The 13,167-nt window shown below is 48.2% G+C and overlaps 7 protein-coding genes across 7 annotated transcripts; 2 read left to right on the top strand and 5 right to left on the bottom strand.

The window, feature by feature from the left end:
• Window positions 1-416: 416 nt before the first annotated feature.
• Window positions 417-1,664, bottom strand: FPOAC1_009502 (uncharacterized protein; the record flags this gene model as incomplete). Its single annotated transcript, XM_044853928.1, has 1 exon — window positions 417-1,664. One exon carries the CDS (start codon window positions 1,662-1,664, stop codon window positions 417-419), a length of 1,248 nt encoding a protein of 415 aa, XP_044706598.1.
• Window positions 1,665-2,241: 577 nt separating this feature from the next.
• On the top strand, window positions 2,242-3,493 carry FPOAC1_009501 (uncharacterized protein; the record flags this gene model as incomplete). The annotated part of the gene is made up of 4 exons (XM_044853927.1): window positions 2,242-2,409; window positions 2,502-2,551; window positions 2,631-2,754; window positions 2,822-3,493. The coding sequence occupies 4 exons, from the start codon at window positions 2,242-2,244 to the stop codon at window positions 3,491-3,493; spliced, it is 1,014 nt and encodes a 337-aa protein (XP_044706597.1).
• Window positions 3,494-3,970: 477 nt separating this feature from the next.
• FPOAC1_009500 (uncharacterized protein) lies at window positions 3,971-4,695 on the bottom strand (the record flags this gene model as incomplete). The annotated part of the gene is made up of 2 exons (XM_044853926.1): window positions 3,971-4,450; window positions 4,507-4,695. The coding sequence occupies 2 exons, from the start codon at window positions 4,693-4,695 to the stop codon at window positions 3,971-3,973; spliced, it is 669 nt and encodes a 222-aa protein (XP_044706596.1).
• Window positions 4,696-5,001: 306 nt separating this feature from the next.
• FPOAC1_009499 (uncharacterized protein) lies at window positions 5,002-6,705 on the bottom strand (the record flags this gene model as incomplete). Its single annotated transcript, XM_044853925.1, has 2 exons — window positions 5,002-6,595; window positions 6,656-6,705. The coding sequence occupies 2 exons, from the start codon at window positions 6,703-6,705 to the stop codon at window positions 5,002-5,004; spliced, it is 1,644 nt and encodes a 547-aa protein (XP_044706595.1).
• Window positions 6,706-8,533: 1,828 nt separating this feature from the next.
• On the bottom strand, window positions 8,534-9,217 carry FPOAC1_009498 (uncharacterized protein; the record flags this gene model as incomplete). Its single annotated transcript, XM_044853924.1, has 1 exon — window positions 8,534-9,217. The coding sequence occupies one exon, from the start codon at window positions 9,215-9,217 to the stop codon at window positions 8,534-8,536; it is 684 nt and encodes a 227-aa protein (XP_044706594.1).
• Window positions 9,218-10,534: 1,317 nt separating this feature from the next.
• Window positions 10,535-11,623, top strand: FPOAC1_009497 (uncharacterized protein; the record flags this gene model as incomplete). The annotated part of the gene is made up of 1 exon (XM_044853923.1): window positions 10,535-11,623. One exon carries the CDS (start codon window positions 10,535-10,537, stop codon window positions 11,621-11,623), a length of 1,089 nt encoding a protein of 362 aa, XP_044706593.1.
• A 413-nt stretch (window positions 11,624-12,036) lies between these two features.
• FPOAC1_009496 (uncharacterized protein) lies at window positions 12,037-12,957 on the bottom strand (the record flags this gene model as incomplete). The annotated part of the gene is made up of 1 exon (XM_044853922.1): window positions 12,037-12,957. One exon carries the CDS (start codon window positions 12,955-12,957, stop codon window positions 12,037-12,039), a length of 921 nt encoding a protein of 306 aa, XP_044706592.1.
• Between the last annotated feature and the right edge of the window lie 210 nt (window positions 12,958-13,167).

Raw genomic sequence — 13,167 nt, 5'->3', positions numbered from 1 at the left:
ACTGTTACCGTTGATAATATCTCTTTAAGTTGATGAGACAGATACTACGAAGTTTGAGTATAAAGTTGAAGCTCTGAGGGCGTGAATGATATGAAGATGTCATGAATTGGGGTAGTAGAGAATTGGTAAGTCGAGCCTAGGTAGGATGCAGATGGAAGAGAAGTAAGCCTCAGACTGTATAAAATGGACAACTCATATTGTTTCCGACGCCTAGTATCCTATCGCAGAACAACACCGGAATTCACACCGAAAACACGCATCAAGTTTGAGTTGATCGTTAATTCTAGAGTTGGGGGTATCTATCAGAGGCCAGTCAAGGACCCGTGCTTTCGCGTTTTATCTTTTCCATGAACACCAGTAATACATCGTTTCGTACAACCGTCTAGGTATCGCACATATCCACCTAGACTAACAATCTACACCACTGGCATAGCAGGTTTTGGCAGATCAGTAGCCATCTCACGCTCCTGCATCATCTCTAGAACGATGCGGCGCAGCTCAAAGACGACCTCAACGGCGATGAGCAAAATAATTATCCACTCTAGCCTTGTGCCGTGCTGCTCACTTGACATTTCGCGTAGAACTGTGGCGATTTCGGCGGCGTAGTCCATTTTCTGATTGAGTGCGCGGATACGTACATTGACGTCCAGCGCACGACCGACTTGCTCATAGTACCCCTCGAGGCCCAATTCGGAGCTAGTGTCCCAGAAGATATCGGGCAGGGAATCGGTCAACTCGGAGTAGTGGTTGAGACGAGCGCGAAGACTAAGAAGTTCACCTGTCTTTTGGAGGATGAAGCGACGGCCGAGTGGTATGCCAGCGCCTTGGGAGAGAAGGGCGGGAATGTTGCGCGTACTCTCAAAGTACGACGTCAATGCTGTCTCAAGAACGGCGAGCTTTGTACTTCGGGCAAGACCTGAGGAGAAAGCAACCTTTGCTAGGGTAGTGTCCAGCTTGTCAGCTTCCTTGTGCTCCTTCCGTGTGCCGAGGACAATGAGATCACCCTTAAGCACGCTTGCTTCTCGGTTTGTATCGGTTGTAAATTCAAGATCTTCAAACTCCCGAAGTTTGATTTCATGGGCTTCCTCGGCAGCACGCATGATCTGCCTGGTAACGACGTCTGGTGGAAGCGACCATGTCACGATTGTACCAGAGGGAAAGACAAAGATGTCCCCACCATTCACTCCTCTTGCATGAACCACTTCGTTTGCATCGAATTTTGTGCCATCCGGATCAATGTCGAAACCATGAGATGAGAGGATCTCAAGAACCAACGGCATGTTGAATGATTCTGCAACGCAGGTTGCGCTGGCCACGTTGGAGGGTTCATCGCTGGTACTTCCTGGCGTTGTTGGACCTCGCTTTGGCTGCTGGGCTATGATAGCAACACGGCGCAAAGAATTCTTGGCTGTGTTGGATCGAGTAGGCTTTCTCTTTGCTGCAGAAGAACCCTTCTCTTCCTTGCTAGTCTCAGTTGATGGACGGTAATCATCGTCGGCTTGGGAAAGGTAGGGGTTCGAGGTAAAGAAGCTTCGCTTCCGTGGGAGGTTAGCCAGAGATGTGATATGGAATGAACGATGGGGCCTCCTCAGCCGCGGCCCGGGGACTGAAGTGTGAAAGAGGCGGGCGACATTGAGGGTGATCCGCTGGGAGGAATTCCTCATGATGCTACAACAATTATGCCATAGAAAGCGAGCAACGCTATGATTGACTCGAGATTTTGCCTTTTCGTCAAACTCGGATATGAATGGACCTCGACTCGAATTCAAGAGTCGCCGACTAACAAAAGCATCGGAAGCGGGACCGATGATAAGATAGGCAGGCGGCCGTTTTAGTCATCTTACATAGCTCTGGCACATGCTTTAACACGTGATACCCCTCAACGGAATGTGGGCTGCTAGACCGCTTCGGGTAGAGGTAACTGAACTACCTCTGACCCATGACGAAGTCCCACCACAGCACGCAGCAGAGATCCATCTCTAGGGGAGACCAGGCCAGATAACTAGTCTAGCAGCCCAGAAACGGTTTAATTACGCTTCTCAGCACCTAGGACGGGTGACTTAAATTCTGAAGACCTACCTACCCCTTGGCCTCAACACTTCATCAACATCAAACTTCTTGGCGTCATACTGCGTCACGTCTCTTCTTAATCTTTATATTCCGCTGTTTTCCTGACTGCGGATTCTTCTTCCTTTCCCCCTCCTTCCTCATCTACCCCACCATCTACTACTACTATTCACCATGGATCTGAACCCCAAGTACGACAACTATGATTTCCCTATCAAGGGCCCTGAGAAGCAGGACGGCCACGCTGGTTACCTCACAGAGGAGCAGATTGCCAAGCTTCACCAGTTCCGCATGATGCTCGAGTCCGAGGGTTGCACCGAGCGATTGGACACATTGACTCTGGTACGAAGATATAGCTAAGCTCCATGGACCCTGAAAACGGGCCATGCTACGCGACGCCCACGCAACCCAACAGATGCTAATGAACTTTATAGCTTCGATTCCTCCGAGCGCGCAAGTTCGATGTCGAGGCCTCGAAAGCCATGTAAGACTTTTCCTGTTTATCTTATGGCGGTGGAAAAAGAAATGCGTTGGTCGCGACAGGGGGCTGACCGCCACTATAGGTTCTTGGATACCGAGAAATGGCGAAAGGAGACCAAGCTCGACGAGACTGTGCCTGTCTGGGACTACCCCGAGAAGGCTGAGATCAGCAAGTACTACACTCAGTTCTACCACAAGACCGACAAGGTATGACAAGTTGATCAACACATTCATCAAGGGGACTGTTTGCTGATTCATATTTTTCTCTGGATAGGATGGCCGACCAATCTACATCGAGACTCTTGGCGGTATCGACCTGAACGCTATGTACAAGATCACCACCGCTGATCGTATGCTTCAAAACCTTGCTGTCGAGTACGAGCGCGTTGCCGATCCCCGTCTTCCCGCTTGCTCCCGCAAGGCTGGTCACCTCCTCGAGACATGCTGCACTGTTATGGACCTCAAGGGTGTCTCCATCGGCAAGGTTCCTCAGGTTTACTCCTACGTCAAGCAGGCTTCCGTCATCTCCCAGAACTACTACCCCGAGCGTCTCGGCAAGTTGTATATCATCAACGCCCCTTGGGGTTTCTCTACTGTCTGGAGCATTGTCAAGGGCTATTTGGACCCCGTCACCGTTTCCAAGATCAACATCCTCGGATCCGGATACAAGAGCGAGCTTCTCAAGCAAATCCCTGCCGAGAACCTTCCCAAGGCCTTCGGCGGTGAGTGCGAGTGTGAGGGTGGCTGTGAGAACAGCGACGCTGGTCCTTGGCATGAGGCCGAGTTTGCCCGCCCTGCTTGGTGGGAGAAGAAGCAGGATGCCAAGGTCATTGAGAACAAGGGCTCTGAGATCGAGGAGCCCGCAAAGGCCCCCGAGGCTGCTCCTGTTGCTGAGGGTGCTGACGCTACTCAGACAGCTCCTGCTCCCGCCCCTGCTGCTGCTTAAATGATAGGAGGAGAGGCGTGATGGGATTGATGTCGATGAAAGATAGACAGAGCTGTTCCTCTGCGTCTCAATATAGACCACATATTTCCTCTCGTTCATTATACCTTTTTTTCAACAACGAGGTTTTGGAAGTTGTGCGAGTGAGAGGACCAAGTGACAACATAAATCGCGAGAGTAAGCCTGGGTGACGTTTGTGTGAACGGAAAAAGACCTGCAGGATCCCCTTTCTTCTTTACTGTGTCAGGCTCGCATGGCCGGTATTCAGACTCGCGTCAAATGCTGTGATCGTGATCACCAAAACCATAGTTCTCGATAAACAGAAGCGATCGAGATGTGTTGTATGTGTGTGGTTCTCCATAGTGTGATGGTAGATATTGCCGATTAATCCAATGCGCCCCAACTCCCGAGTATGTCCGCCGAAGTACAATGAAGTGCCACCCTGGGTATATATGTGAAGTTTGGAGTAGTTGAGTGCTTTTATCGTCCCTGCGTAACAACGTATTCGCCGGCGACGCGCGCTCTCTCCATCTTGGCCACCACGGCGGGCATTTCGCGCTTCAACCTGCCCAGACCCTCAACGGCATCTCGAAACCCAGCCTCAACACCATTCTGCCTCTCGAGCGGTTGGACGTTTAGCTCGATTTCAGCCGCCTCGGCAGCAAATTGCTTCTTGCGCGCTTCTAGCATGTCGTCGTCGCGCTTGAGACTATCGTGCAGCTGCTCGGCTTGGTTCGCGGCGGCGATAGCGGGCACGGAGCGCTTGAGGGCTGCGACGTCCTCGAGGAGTTTTTCCTCCTGGGTGATGAGGTCTGCGACGCGACGGCGCTTGCGCGTGTCGAAAGGTTCGTAGACTTCTTCTGGCTCGGCGGGGGTTTCGGAGAGAAAAGTGTTTGCAACGACGGGTAGGCCGTTGATAGAGAGGTTCGGGGATGCGAGTGAGAAGGTTTTGTCGATGTACTGTTTAATCAGTTAGCGTCAAGTCTCGACAGCAGAGCATGGTAGGAATGATGTACCTCATTGACAAGTTCCTCTATTTGATTGCGCAATTCATCTTCGCCATCGGCTCCTTCAACCGGAGGGAAAGCTTCGTTTAGACGTTCGGTGGCTGCGCGACGGACGTTTGCGATGAGATACGAGAGATCTTCTGGAGCTTGTAGCTCAATCTTGCGCTGGACTTGGGAGACGACAGATTCAGAGTCCATGGCTGAGAGTCGAGAAGAGAAGGAGAGACAGAACAGAGGGTATAAATGCAGAAGTAGAGAGAGGGTTAGACTAAACTATCAAGGTACCCCGCGGCTTTGTTAGTTAATTGTTTACTTTGAAACCCTGCGCCGACTCGGAAACGGGAGATGGGGTATTTAGCGCTTATCTTATCGCGTGCCTATACCGTTGAACTTATAGACATGCATCTCATCTATTCTCTACTTAGGTAGGTATACAAAATCTCGCTATGATCGCTAATCTAAAACTCATTCGTTCGTTCGTGTATCATTGAATTCGTCCGGATCTCAAATATCCTCCCAAGTTTGCTCGCTCACGTTGTACTCTGACAAGAGAACCCTCCTGTTTATACGCTCTTGTTCTCTTTTCCCATACAAGCGAATCTTGTCCATTGGGGCGCCCAAAAGCTCTGTCTCAATTTCACTCAGTCTTCGATACTCGGGCAACAGCGGTAGCTCGAAATCTTTATCACGCATTGACGTGTTCAGGGAAAAGTCATCGTCCAGGTCAATACCTTCATAAAAGTCTCCTTCCTCAAGCTCGATAACCTTTTTGGCCACGCACGCAACGATGTGGGCATCCCAGATGCCTTCCCGATGAGGACTTGTTCTGAGGAGCTTGAGCGCTTCGATACGAATGCGATGCACGCGACATTTCACGGCTGTAAAGTATAGCGCTGGTAGCCAACCGAGGTCGATGATAGATCTGGGCATACACGTTGCCATGACATGCAGAGGCATTTCATCCTCGAGGATATAATCGTGGGCGGATGCTTCCCACAGACCTGTTAGCTCTTGTATCAGCAAGATGAACTTGTCCGTACATGAGTCATATATCATCTCGTTGTTGTGGATGCATGTGTCAGCCATGATGTTTATCATGGCATACTGTATGCGCACAACCTGATATGCTTTTACCATATCTCTATTTGGTCCACCCGGACGAGTGTTCAAGAACTCTTGAAACATGAGCTGCCATTGAGCGAGTCTTGTTATGAGGAGTTGCTGGGATACCTGTTCAGTTGCAGTTATGTGCTGCTGCTGACGGGCTCGGTGGGTGAGGTGGAATATCTGGTTATAAACAAGCTCCAGTCCCTTCCAAGCATCATTGAGACTATCGAAGCGATCAGGTGTGATATCTTGGGGGTAGGGTGCCGGCTGCAGAATAACACATGAGTGATGATAGAGGTGTCGGAAGAGCTCGACCTGGATGTGGAGTCTGGAGAGGGCCTCCACTATCCAAGTATCGGTGGTTTCCTGGCACGGCTTCAGAGCAAGGATCCCCGAGCTAGCATCATGGAGACCCTGCATGTGGGCAAGAATGTCAAGGCCGTTCTTGAGGTGAAGCTGAGCCGTAGCAAAGTGACCACGGAAGAACTCCAGGCAGACAAATACAATGCATGTGATGAGAGCCACACGACAAGAGGCTCTATCCTTGGCAGAGAAGTGTGGCTGCAGATGTCCAATAGCCTTGACGTACTGCTGCAACGTGAACTGCTCCTGTTGGTTCATCTCAGCGCCGGGGGAGTTTCTATGTGCGCCCATTTCGACGACGCCCTTTTTGTGCGCTGAACTCAGAGCAAGCAGTGCGTGTAGCACAGCAGGCTCCCTGGATCCAGCTTGGAAGACAAGGGTGTTCCAGAAGCCCGAGGAGAAAGTAGCCGAGATCTTGGTGGATGTGCGGCGCTTGAACCAGTCAAAGTAGAGTTTCTCATGGGTATTTAGTGAAGCAAGGATGGTGGCTGGGTTGGAGCGTGGGGTTTGCTTGGCTGCCAGATCCTTTGATCCTCCACCCCAGATACCATATCCGTCACATGTACGACCGGTCGAGAGACACCTTTGACATGCTGGACGGCCTTCATCACACTTGACTTTTCTCAGTCTAGATTGTTAGTGCTTGGATCTTAAATCACGCAGTGAAGGTGGTGTATCAAAGACTCACTTGCATGTTTTACAACCAGACTTGACCTTTGCTCTACCCTTGCGACACATTATGTATGTATGTCTTGGTGGTGGTGGTGTTGTTGCAGATGTGGTTGCAGATTGTTTTGACAAATAACCAAAAATCTGGTCCGATGTGGCGTCTCGCTTGAGTAAGGACTCAAAGTTGAAACTACTACTTAATTGTTTATCTTCTCGGAAACATCAGGTTCTGCTTGGTTAGCGATACTAAATATTGGTTCGAGCTTGTGGCCCTGATGCTTATAAGTCGGGAATTATGTGGCTACCGCGGATCTCACTGCCCTGCTCCCCCGCGGACATCTCCGCTGACAAGATCCGGACCCTGTTTATGCACTTCCCATTGGTTCGCTCGCATTTTCAAGGTGTTGATTGGCCAGTGAGATCGGTGACAAGTTTTGGCCATAATCCTTAGCATAACGTCTACTAACCTTGGTCTAAGTGGGAGTCGTTGATAGGGTACATGGTCTATCTGCACAGAAAAAGATATATATCTAGTTAGATCCTCTGACGTGAGGCTTCTAGAGTCTAAGTCGAGACAATATTCATCAACTTCTTGCTACTCTATAGTATCGGATCCTTATTGTTATAGCATTCCAAGCCGCACAATACTTTGCTATCATGAGTCAGGTAACCTTGAGCAAATATAGTACCTAGTTATGGGATGATTTTCGAATTGATATCCTCAACAAGGCCATGCTATCCTCCGATGATGTGGCCCTGGCATTCCTCCTGACTCAATTTCAAATTGCAAAAATGCAATATCTACCACTATTCTGGGTAACTTCCGGGCATCTGAACTAGACTCTCCTTTCTGTCAACAGCATTACTATACTGCCTGAACCGCGTCCTTGCCTACTCAAAAGCGTTCGCACTGACGATTCCAAGTTGCTGAAACCAGATCAATACATCATAAACACATTGCTCACTTTGATTTCGCGTCGAATGCTCTTAGTGTTGGGATGAGTAAGATATCCGTCTATAGACATATTGGGATGTAATGAATGTGTAATACGAATGGCCGGGTCTGGTTCGAGGGACTCAGGAGAGTGATGGGTTTCGAACCCATAAAATGCAAAAAGAAGAGCGGTGCAGTGGGGTGAAAGTATTTAAAGAGGCGGTTTTTAGAGAATTAGGTTTATTCATAGGATTATAGGTTTATTTAGGAGCGGATTCCCACTGCACCACTCCTCTGACAATATGGTAATATAACTTAATATATAAAGGTTAGGTAGAGGCAGTAGGATATAGGAAACTTCCATAGTTATGGTTTTGTAGTTGTGTAGGTACACAGTAACTACTCAGGGAACAGAACATGGCAATGTACGGTTAATTAAAAGGATCTTACTATGGGAGCGATTTAGGAATTAGGCATATATCGGTAAAGTTGTTCGTAGTTGTTACTAATAATCACATATATCACTAAGAAATCCTATAATTGTCATATATGAGACAAAAATTGAAGCGTAGCTATAAATATTATTGACAATGACAACCAGCTTCTGCACACAGCAAAGCTGTGACATGCGACAACTCTAGTATTGTGTTGGAGCTTGGTATAGGTACTCTATCTAGATGCACATCAAGTTCAATCAAGACCAAATCATTCATCAAATCATAAATTAGGATCGATAGATGCTATCTTTGAGCTTCTCTTCTTATCCTTCCATGCCAAATATCTCATCTGAGGGCTCACAATATGTGATGGCCAATTCAACTATCCATTTCAACTGCAGACCGGGTACATTTCCCAAACAACAACCACCAAATACCCCAACACCCGCTAACCTGACCATTGCAACTTTTTGTAACACATCACACTCTTTGTTTTTGAAAAGTGGCTTACATTAGAGTGAGACATTTAGATCTTGGCCTTGGCGGCGGTCCAAGAGGCGATGGCGTCCATCAGAGGAGGGGACAGAGCATCGTAGGACTCAAGCCCAAGGTCCTTGAACTGAGAGCGGACCTCGTTGGCTTTCTCAGCGGGGAAGCCCTGCTCAATGATGGAAGAGACAAAGGCAGCGAACTGAGGCTCTTGCCAGCCCTTTTCGTCGGAGAGCTCGACGTGGACAAAGTCAAGACCTTTGAAGGGGTGCTCCTTCTCGATGCGGCCAAACATGTGGACGCCACAGTCGCGGCAGGCGTTTCGCTGAATAGCAGCGCTCTCGTCGATGATAGTGAGCTTGTCAGCATTGGCGGTGACCTGGAGCTGGTCGCGGGGGATGACAGCAACGACGGAGAAGAGAGCACCCTCAGGCTTCCAGCACTTGGAGCAGCCACAGGCGTGGTTGTGAGCGACCTGACCGTTGAGGGTGACCTCAACGGGGTTGGAGGAGCACTTGCATCGGAGCTTACCACCAGAGAAGCTGGAAGAGCCCTTGGTGATGCCCTTGTTGATGCTGGGGTGGAGGTTGTGAGACATTTTGTAGGATGTATAAGATTTATAGATTGAGGTGAGAACTGCTGCTGCTGAGACGAATGCGGCGACTGCTGCGATGGGAGTTTTGTTCTTTGAGATGATGTTTCTTTGAGAAGATGAAGCCATTGCAGAAGAGAAAGGGGGATGAGAAAGGAGGGGGAAACTGGGGATCTTTTATAGATGATGAAGAAAGTATGAAAACAGTATTAGAAAACAGAAATAATGCAATTTATTAAACCTTTTCCCCCGCAAAATGAGTGTGCATCACGGTAATCTTGGCTGTCTATGGAATCATAGTGCAAAGGAATTGGCTCCGAGATGCCGAGATATCACCACTCGCTGTAAGCCTCCTGCAAGGTTTAGTGAGGGGATGACATTTGCGGGGAAGCTACCGTGCCAAAAGGCAACCTAACCGACGGTCAAACGTCCCCGTTCACCGTGCCCACTGTAATTACAGGCTTGAAGATAAGGGATAGTGTACCTGGAAATGGAATTAATTTAGAAGCTAGGTAGGTAGAGTTAGTAGGTTCCATAGTAGGTACCTGGCTGCCACTGTATCGGACAAGTCATTGCTGATTACCAAGTACTAAGAAAAGAGAAATCAGAAAACATCTAACTAGAATACCTATTGGCCGGCACATCTGCCGCTCATAAAAACATACTGTACATGACAGGGAACATTCAGATAAACTCATTGACCCCTCTCTTTACACGACTCATCATCATCTGATCGGGATAAGTATATACGCTCCCGGCAATCAATACCTGGCACCTACGTAGTACAATTTCCGGGACGCCTTCCGATGGCGCATCAAGAACAACCAATTACAATTAAAAGATAGAGACAAACGTGGGCAAAAAGACCCTGAACTCGGAATTGTAAAAGTTACTTCTAGAATTACGTGACGACCTAGACTAGACTGGAATCTCAACATTCAGGGTCTCACTTCGACTCGCTTTGTCTCTCCGTTATCGCACGGCTTCGGTGCCTACATTGACATCCGGGAGAGAGCGGCGTTGCGACCGCTCTATGCCAAGTGAGATAAGAATCTATATACTTGAAATAAGAAAAACATACCATAGCAGATTCCATTGGTAGTGATGGTTTAATTCTGACATGTCAGCTGATCCTGATATAAAGTGGTAGGTAAGCCAAGATGCACTATCCGTGGCTTGACCCATGGATTTAGTGAAGCAATAAGCATCACCATGTGGAATGTTGCTCAAGAACTTGATTCCTCATTCTGGTTGGTATTGACAGATTTAACGAGCTGAATAATGCGTGATTATTCTAACATGTTGATTCCAAACAATGACGCCCTGTCAAATGACATGAGACCTACCCCAACCCCTCACCATGACCGACCTCAACCGCCAACTTCCTCCATAAACGATACAACACATGTCTTGCGATAGCATCGCCGGTCCAACCAAAACCCTACCATGTCCTGCCCTGCACGTGTTCACCCACTACGCAAACCCAAAAATCACCGCGTCCCGGTTCCGCGATGGCATCTAAGTCTTCCTGATAGTGTCACGCACGTTTGCACCACGTACATCGGAGTCCAGAAACACTCCGATGCCCCGGGAGCTGACAGTGCTCGAGATGAAGCTATTGCAATAACGCAGTCATGGCTAGAGGGAAATACTGGTCCTTTGGCGTACGAGACGTTTACTGTGATTGATGGGTGTGATGTACAGGAAACAACTATATGGGTCTGCTATTGGGACGACAAGACAGCATACGAGAAGACTCTTGACGAGTTTACACCCAAGTCAGTTTACTCCCGCTTGTCAAGTCCAGGCCGCGCATCTGTCGGTATCTGGCGAGAAGCTTTTGTCACAGAATATCCCAGGCTCGAGACAAATTACTCAGGTCTCGACTATCTCCCCGGTCTCGCAAAACTCCCCAATGCAACATTCCCGGAACACACTCTGTCAGCGTACTGGGGTGCTGCCCGAGACAGAATCCCCAATTCTGCCTATGATCTCTTCCCTCCTTTGTCAGATCACACGCCTCCACCCACAGCTCCCAAAGGTCTAGGCCAGTACCTCATCAGCACGAACGCCGAGAACGTAGTGCATATACGATCAGGTCAGTTCTGGGAAAACTGCGGCCAAGAAGAAGCCGACTCGTACAACACAAAACTCGAGCCCACGCTCCGATCGGGACTTGAGTATCTATGGGAAAATTCTCCAGAAACAGGAGCTCTTGGGTTACGATATCTTCAAAACGAAGACACTTCATTACCCAAGACTGTTCCAAGAAAAGAATCCTGCGGCGCGGGTTTCTTTACCAATCTTGAAGCTCTCGAGACATGGGCGAAGAGTCATAAATCCCACCTTGCTATCTACCGTGGTGCACTGACGCATTACAAAATTTTTGGAGAGGATAGAAAGTTTAGAACGTGGCACGAAATCTCTGTTTTAAGGGAAGGAGACGCAAGGTTTGAGTACATGAACTGTGTACCCAAGACAGGCGTGATTTCGAGCGTGAGTCTCAGGGTTGAGAACATTGAGGGAGCGCCCTAAGGTATATAACAATTGATGATGAATTTTTGGGGCTAATGTACCTTTATATATCAATCCAACTCTATATACCTTTGATAGGGAGTGGTCGAGTGGCATCCGTCCTAAAACCTATATATACCTACAAACTCTCTAAACTCCGAACCTAAAATCTCCTTCACCCATTCGACTGCTCCTTATCTTTTGCAATTTTGGGATTCGAAAACTCTTGCATGTGTTCTTCCGTAAAAATGTCCCCATGCCTAGAAGGTGTCAAGAACCATCAAACGTTGGCCATTCTTAGTTTTCCTCTTTTCCGAAAGTCACTAATTCTCAAAGTACTATCACTTCTACTTTTTAATCGTCACTTTCATATCGTGCTTTGTTTTGTAAATTTCAACAATATCGTTAAGAATGCGAAGAAAACCATTCTAACCCTACTGGGTCTTTTCAGTCGGAACCTCGCTCTCAACATATTCCTCAAAAGTAGTCGGCTTCAACTGTGACCTCAACCAGGGTAGATCCGCACCATAAGCCCTCTCACCGATAAATTCAAACATGGTGTTCATATCCTTGCTCAACCAGATCAACAGACGAGTCAAGAGACTGTAAGTAACCGGAACGCCCTTTCCGGTGTGTTTGATAAAGATTTTATCAACGTCGTCGAAACTGAGCTCTTCACTAGCAATGCTGAGAGCTTCATTGCGAATGCCTCGCTTGTCGGGTTGAAGAAGGCCCTCAACACCCCATCTGCCGATATCCTTGGTCACGGTAACTTGCATCTTCTTTCCCTTCATGTTCACCTTCCAACCCGTCATGCAAAGTGCGCCTGGGAACCCCCACCAGGCATTGTCTGCGAACCAAGTGGGACGTATGATGGTGTAGTCCATCTTATTGTTGGAGCATACACTTATAAGGTGCTTTTCGATGAGAAACTTGTCGGAAAAGGTCTTGCAGTACGAAGGATCCCTGTCGCTAAGCTCACGACCACCACGGTCAACAGAAGAGTAGACGAAATAAGGAATACCGGTGCTGGCTGCAGCTTCTATAAGACCTTTTGCGTCAGAAACTTCTGTCGGTCCATGGGCTTGGGCGAGATAGATCCCAGTCTTGGGAAGAATGGACTTGTCCAGCTGTTGAAGGATTGCTTCGGGTTTGTTCAAGTTGCCAGCAATTATGTTAATGCCTGGGTACTTCTGTCCAAGCTTGGCAGCCCCTGAACCTGAGGCTTCACGAGTAAGAGCGTAGACTTGGTTTGGGCTGATTTTGATATCGGGATGGGAGAGGAGAGCATCTACTGTCGCACCGCCTTGGCGACCTGTGGCACCAGCCACGAGAAAGTACTGGAGAGTAGACATGGTGAATATTAGGTGAATGAGGTCTTGATGGTGATTGTGTGTTTGTAGTGTTTGGTGGATAAGTTGTACCACTGGCAGCTGTCTTGGTTATATACTATTTTTCGTATCCACAACTCTTCTACATCGTGAAGGTACATTTGAATAATGCTTACTCCCTGAGAAACGATGTCATAACGTTACATTGAATCTGAGAGTTACCCTTTCTGGAAT

The sequence above is a fragment of the Fusarium poae genome, chromosome 3, assembly GCF_019609905.1.
Source record: "Fusarium poae strain DAOMC 252244 chromosome 3, whole genome shotgun sequence".
In the NCBI taxonomy this organism is placed as follows: domain Eukaryota; kingdom Fungi; phylum Ascomycota; class Sordariomycetes; order Hypocreales; family Nectriaceae; genus Fusarium; species Fusarium poae.
This window is presented reverse-complemented; position numbering and strand designations above follow the sequence as displayed.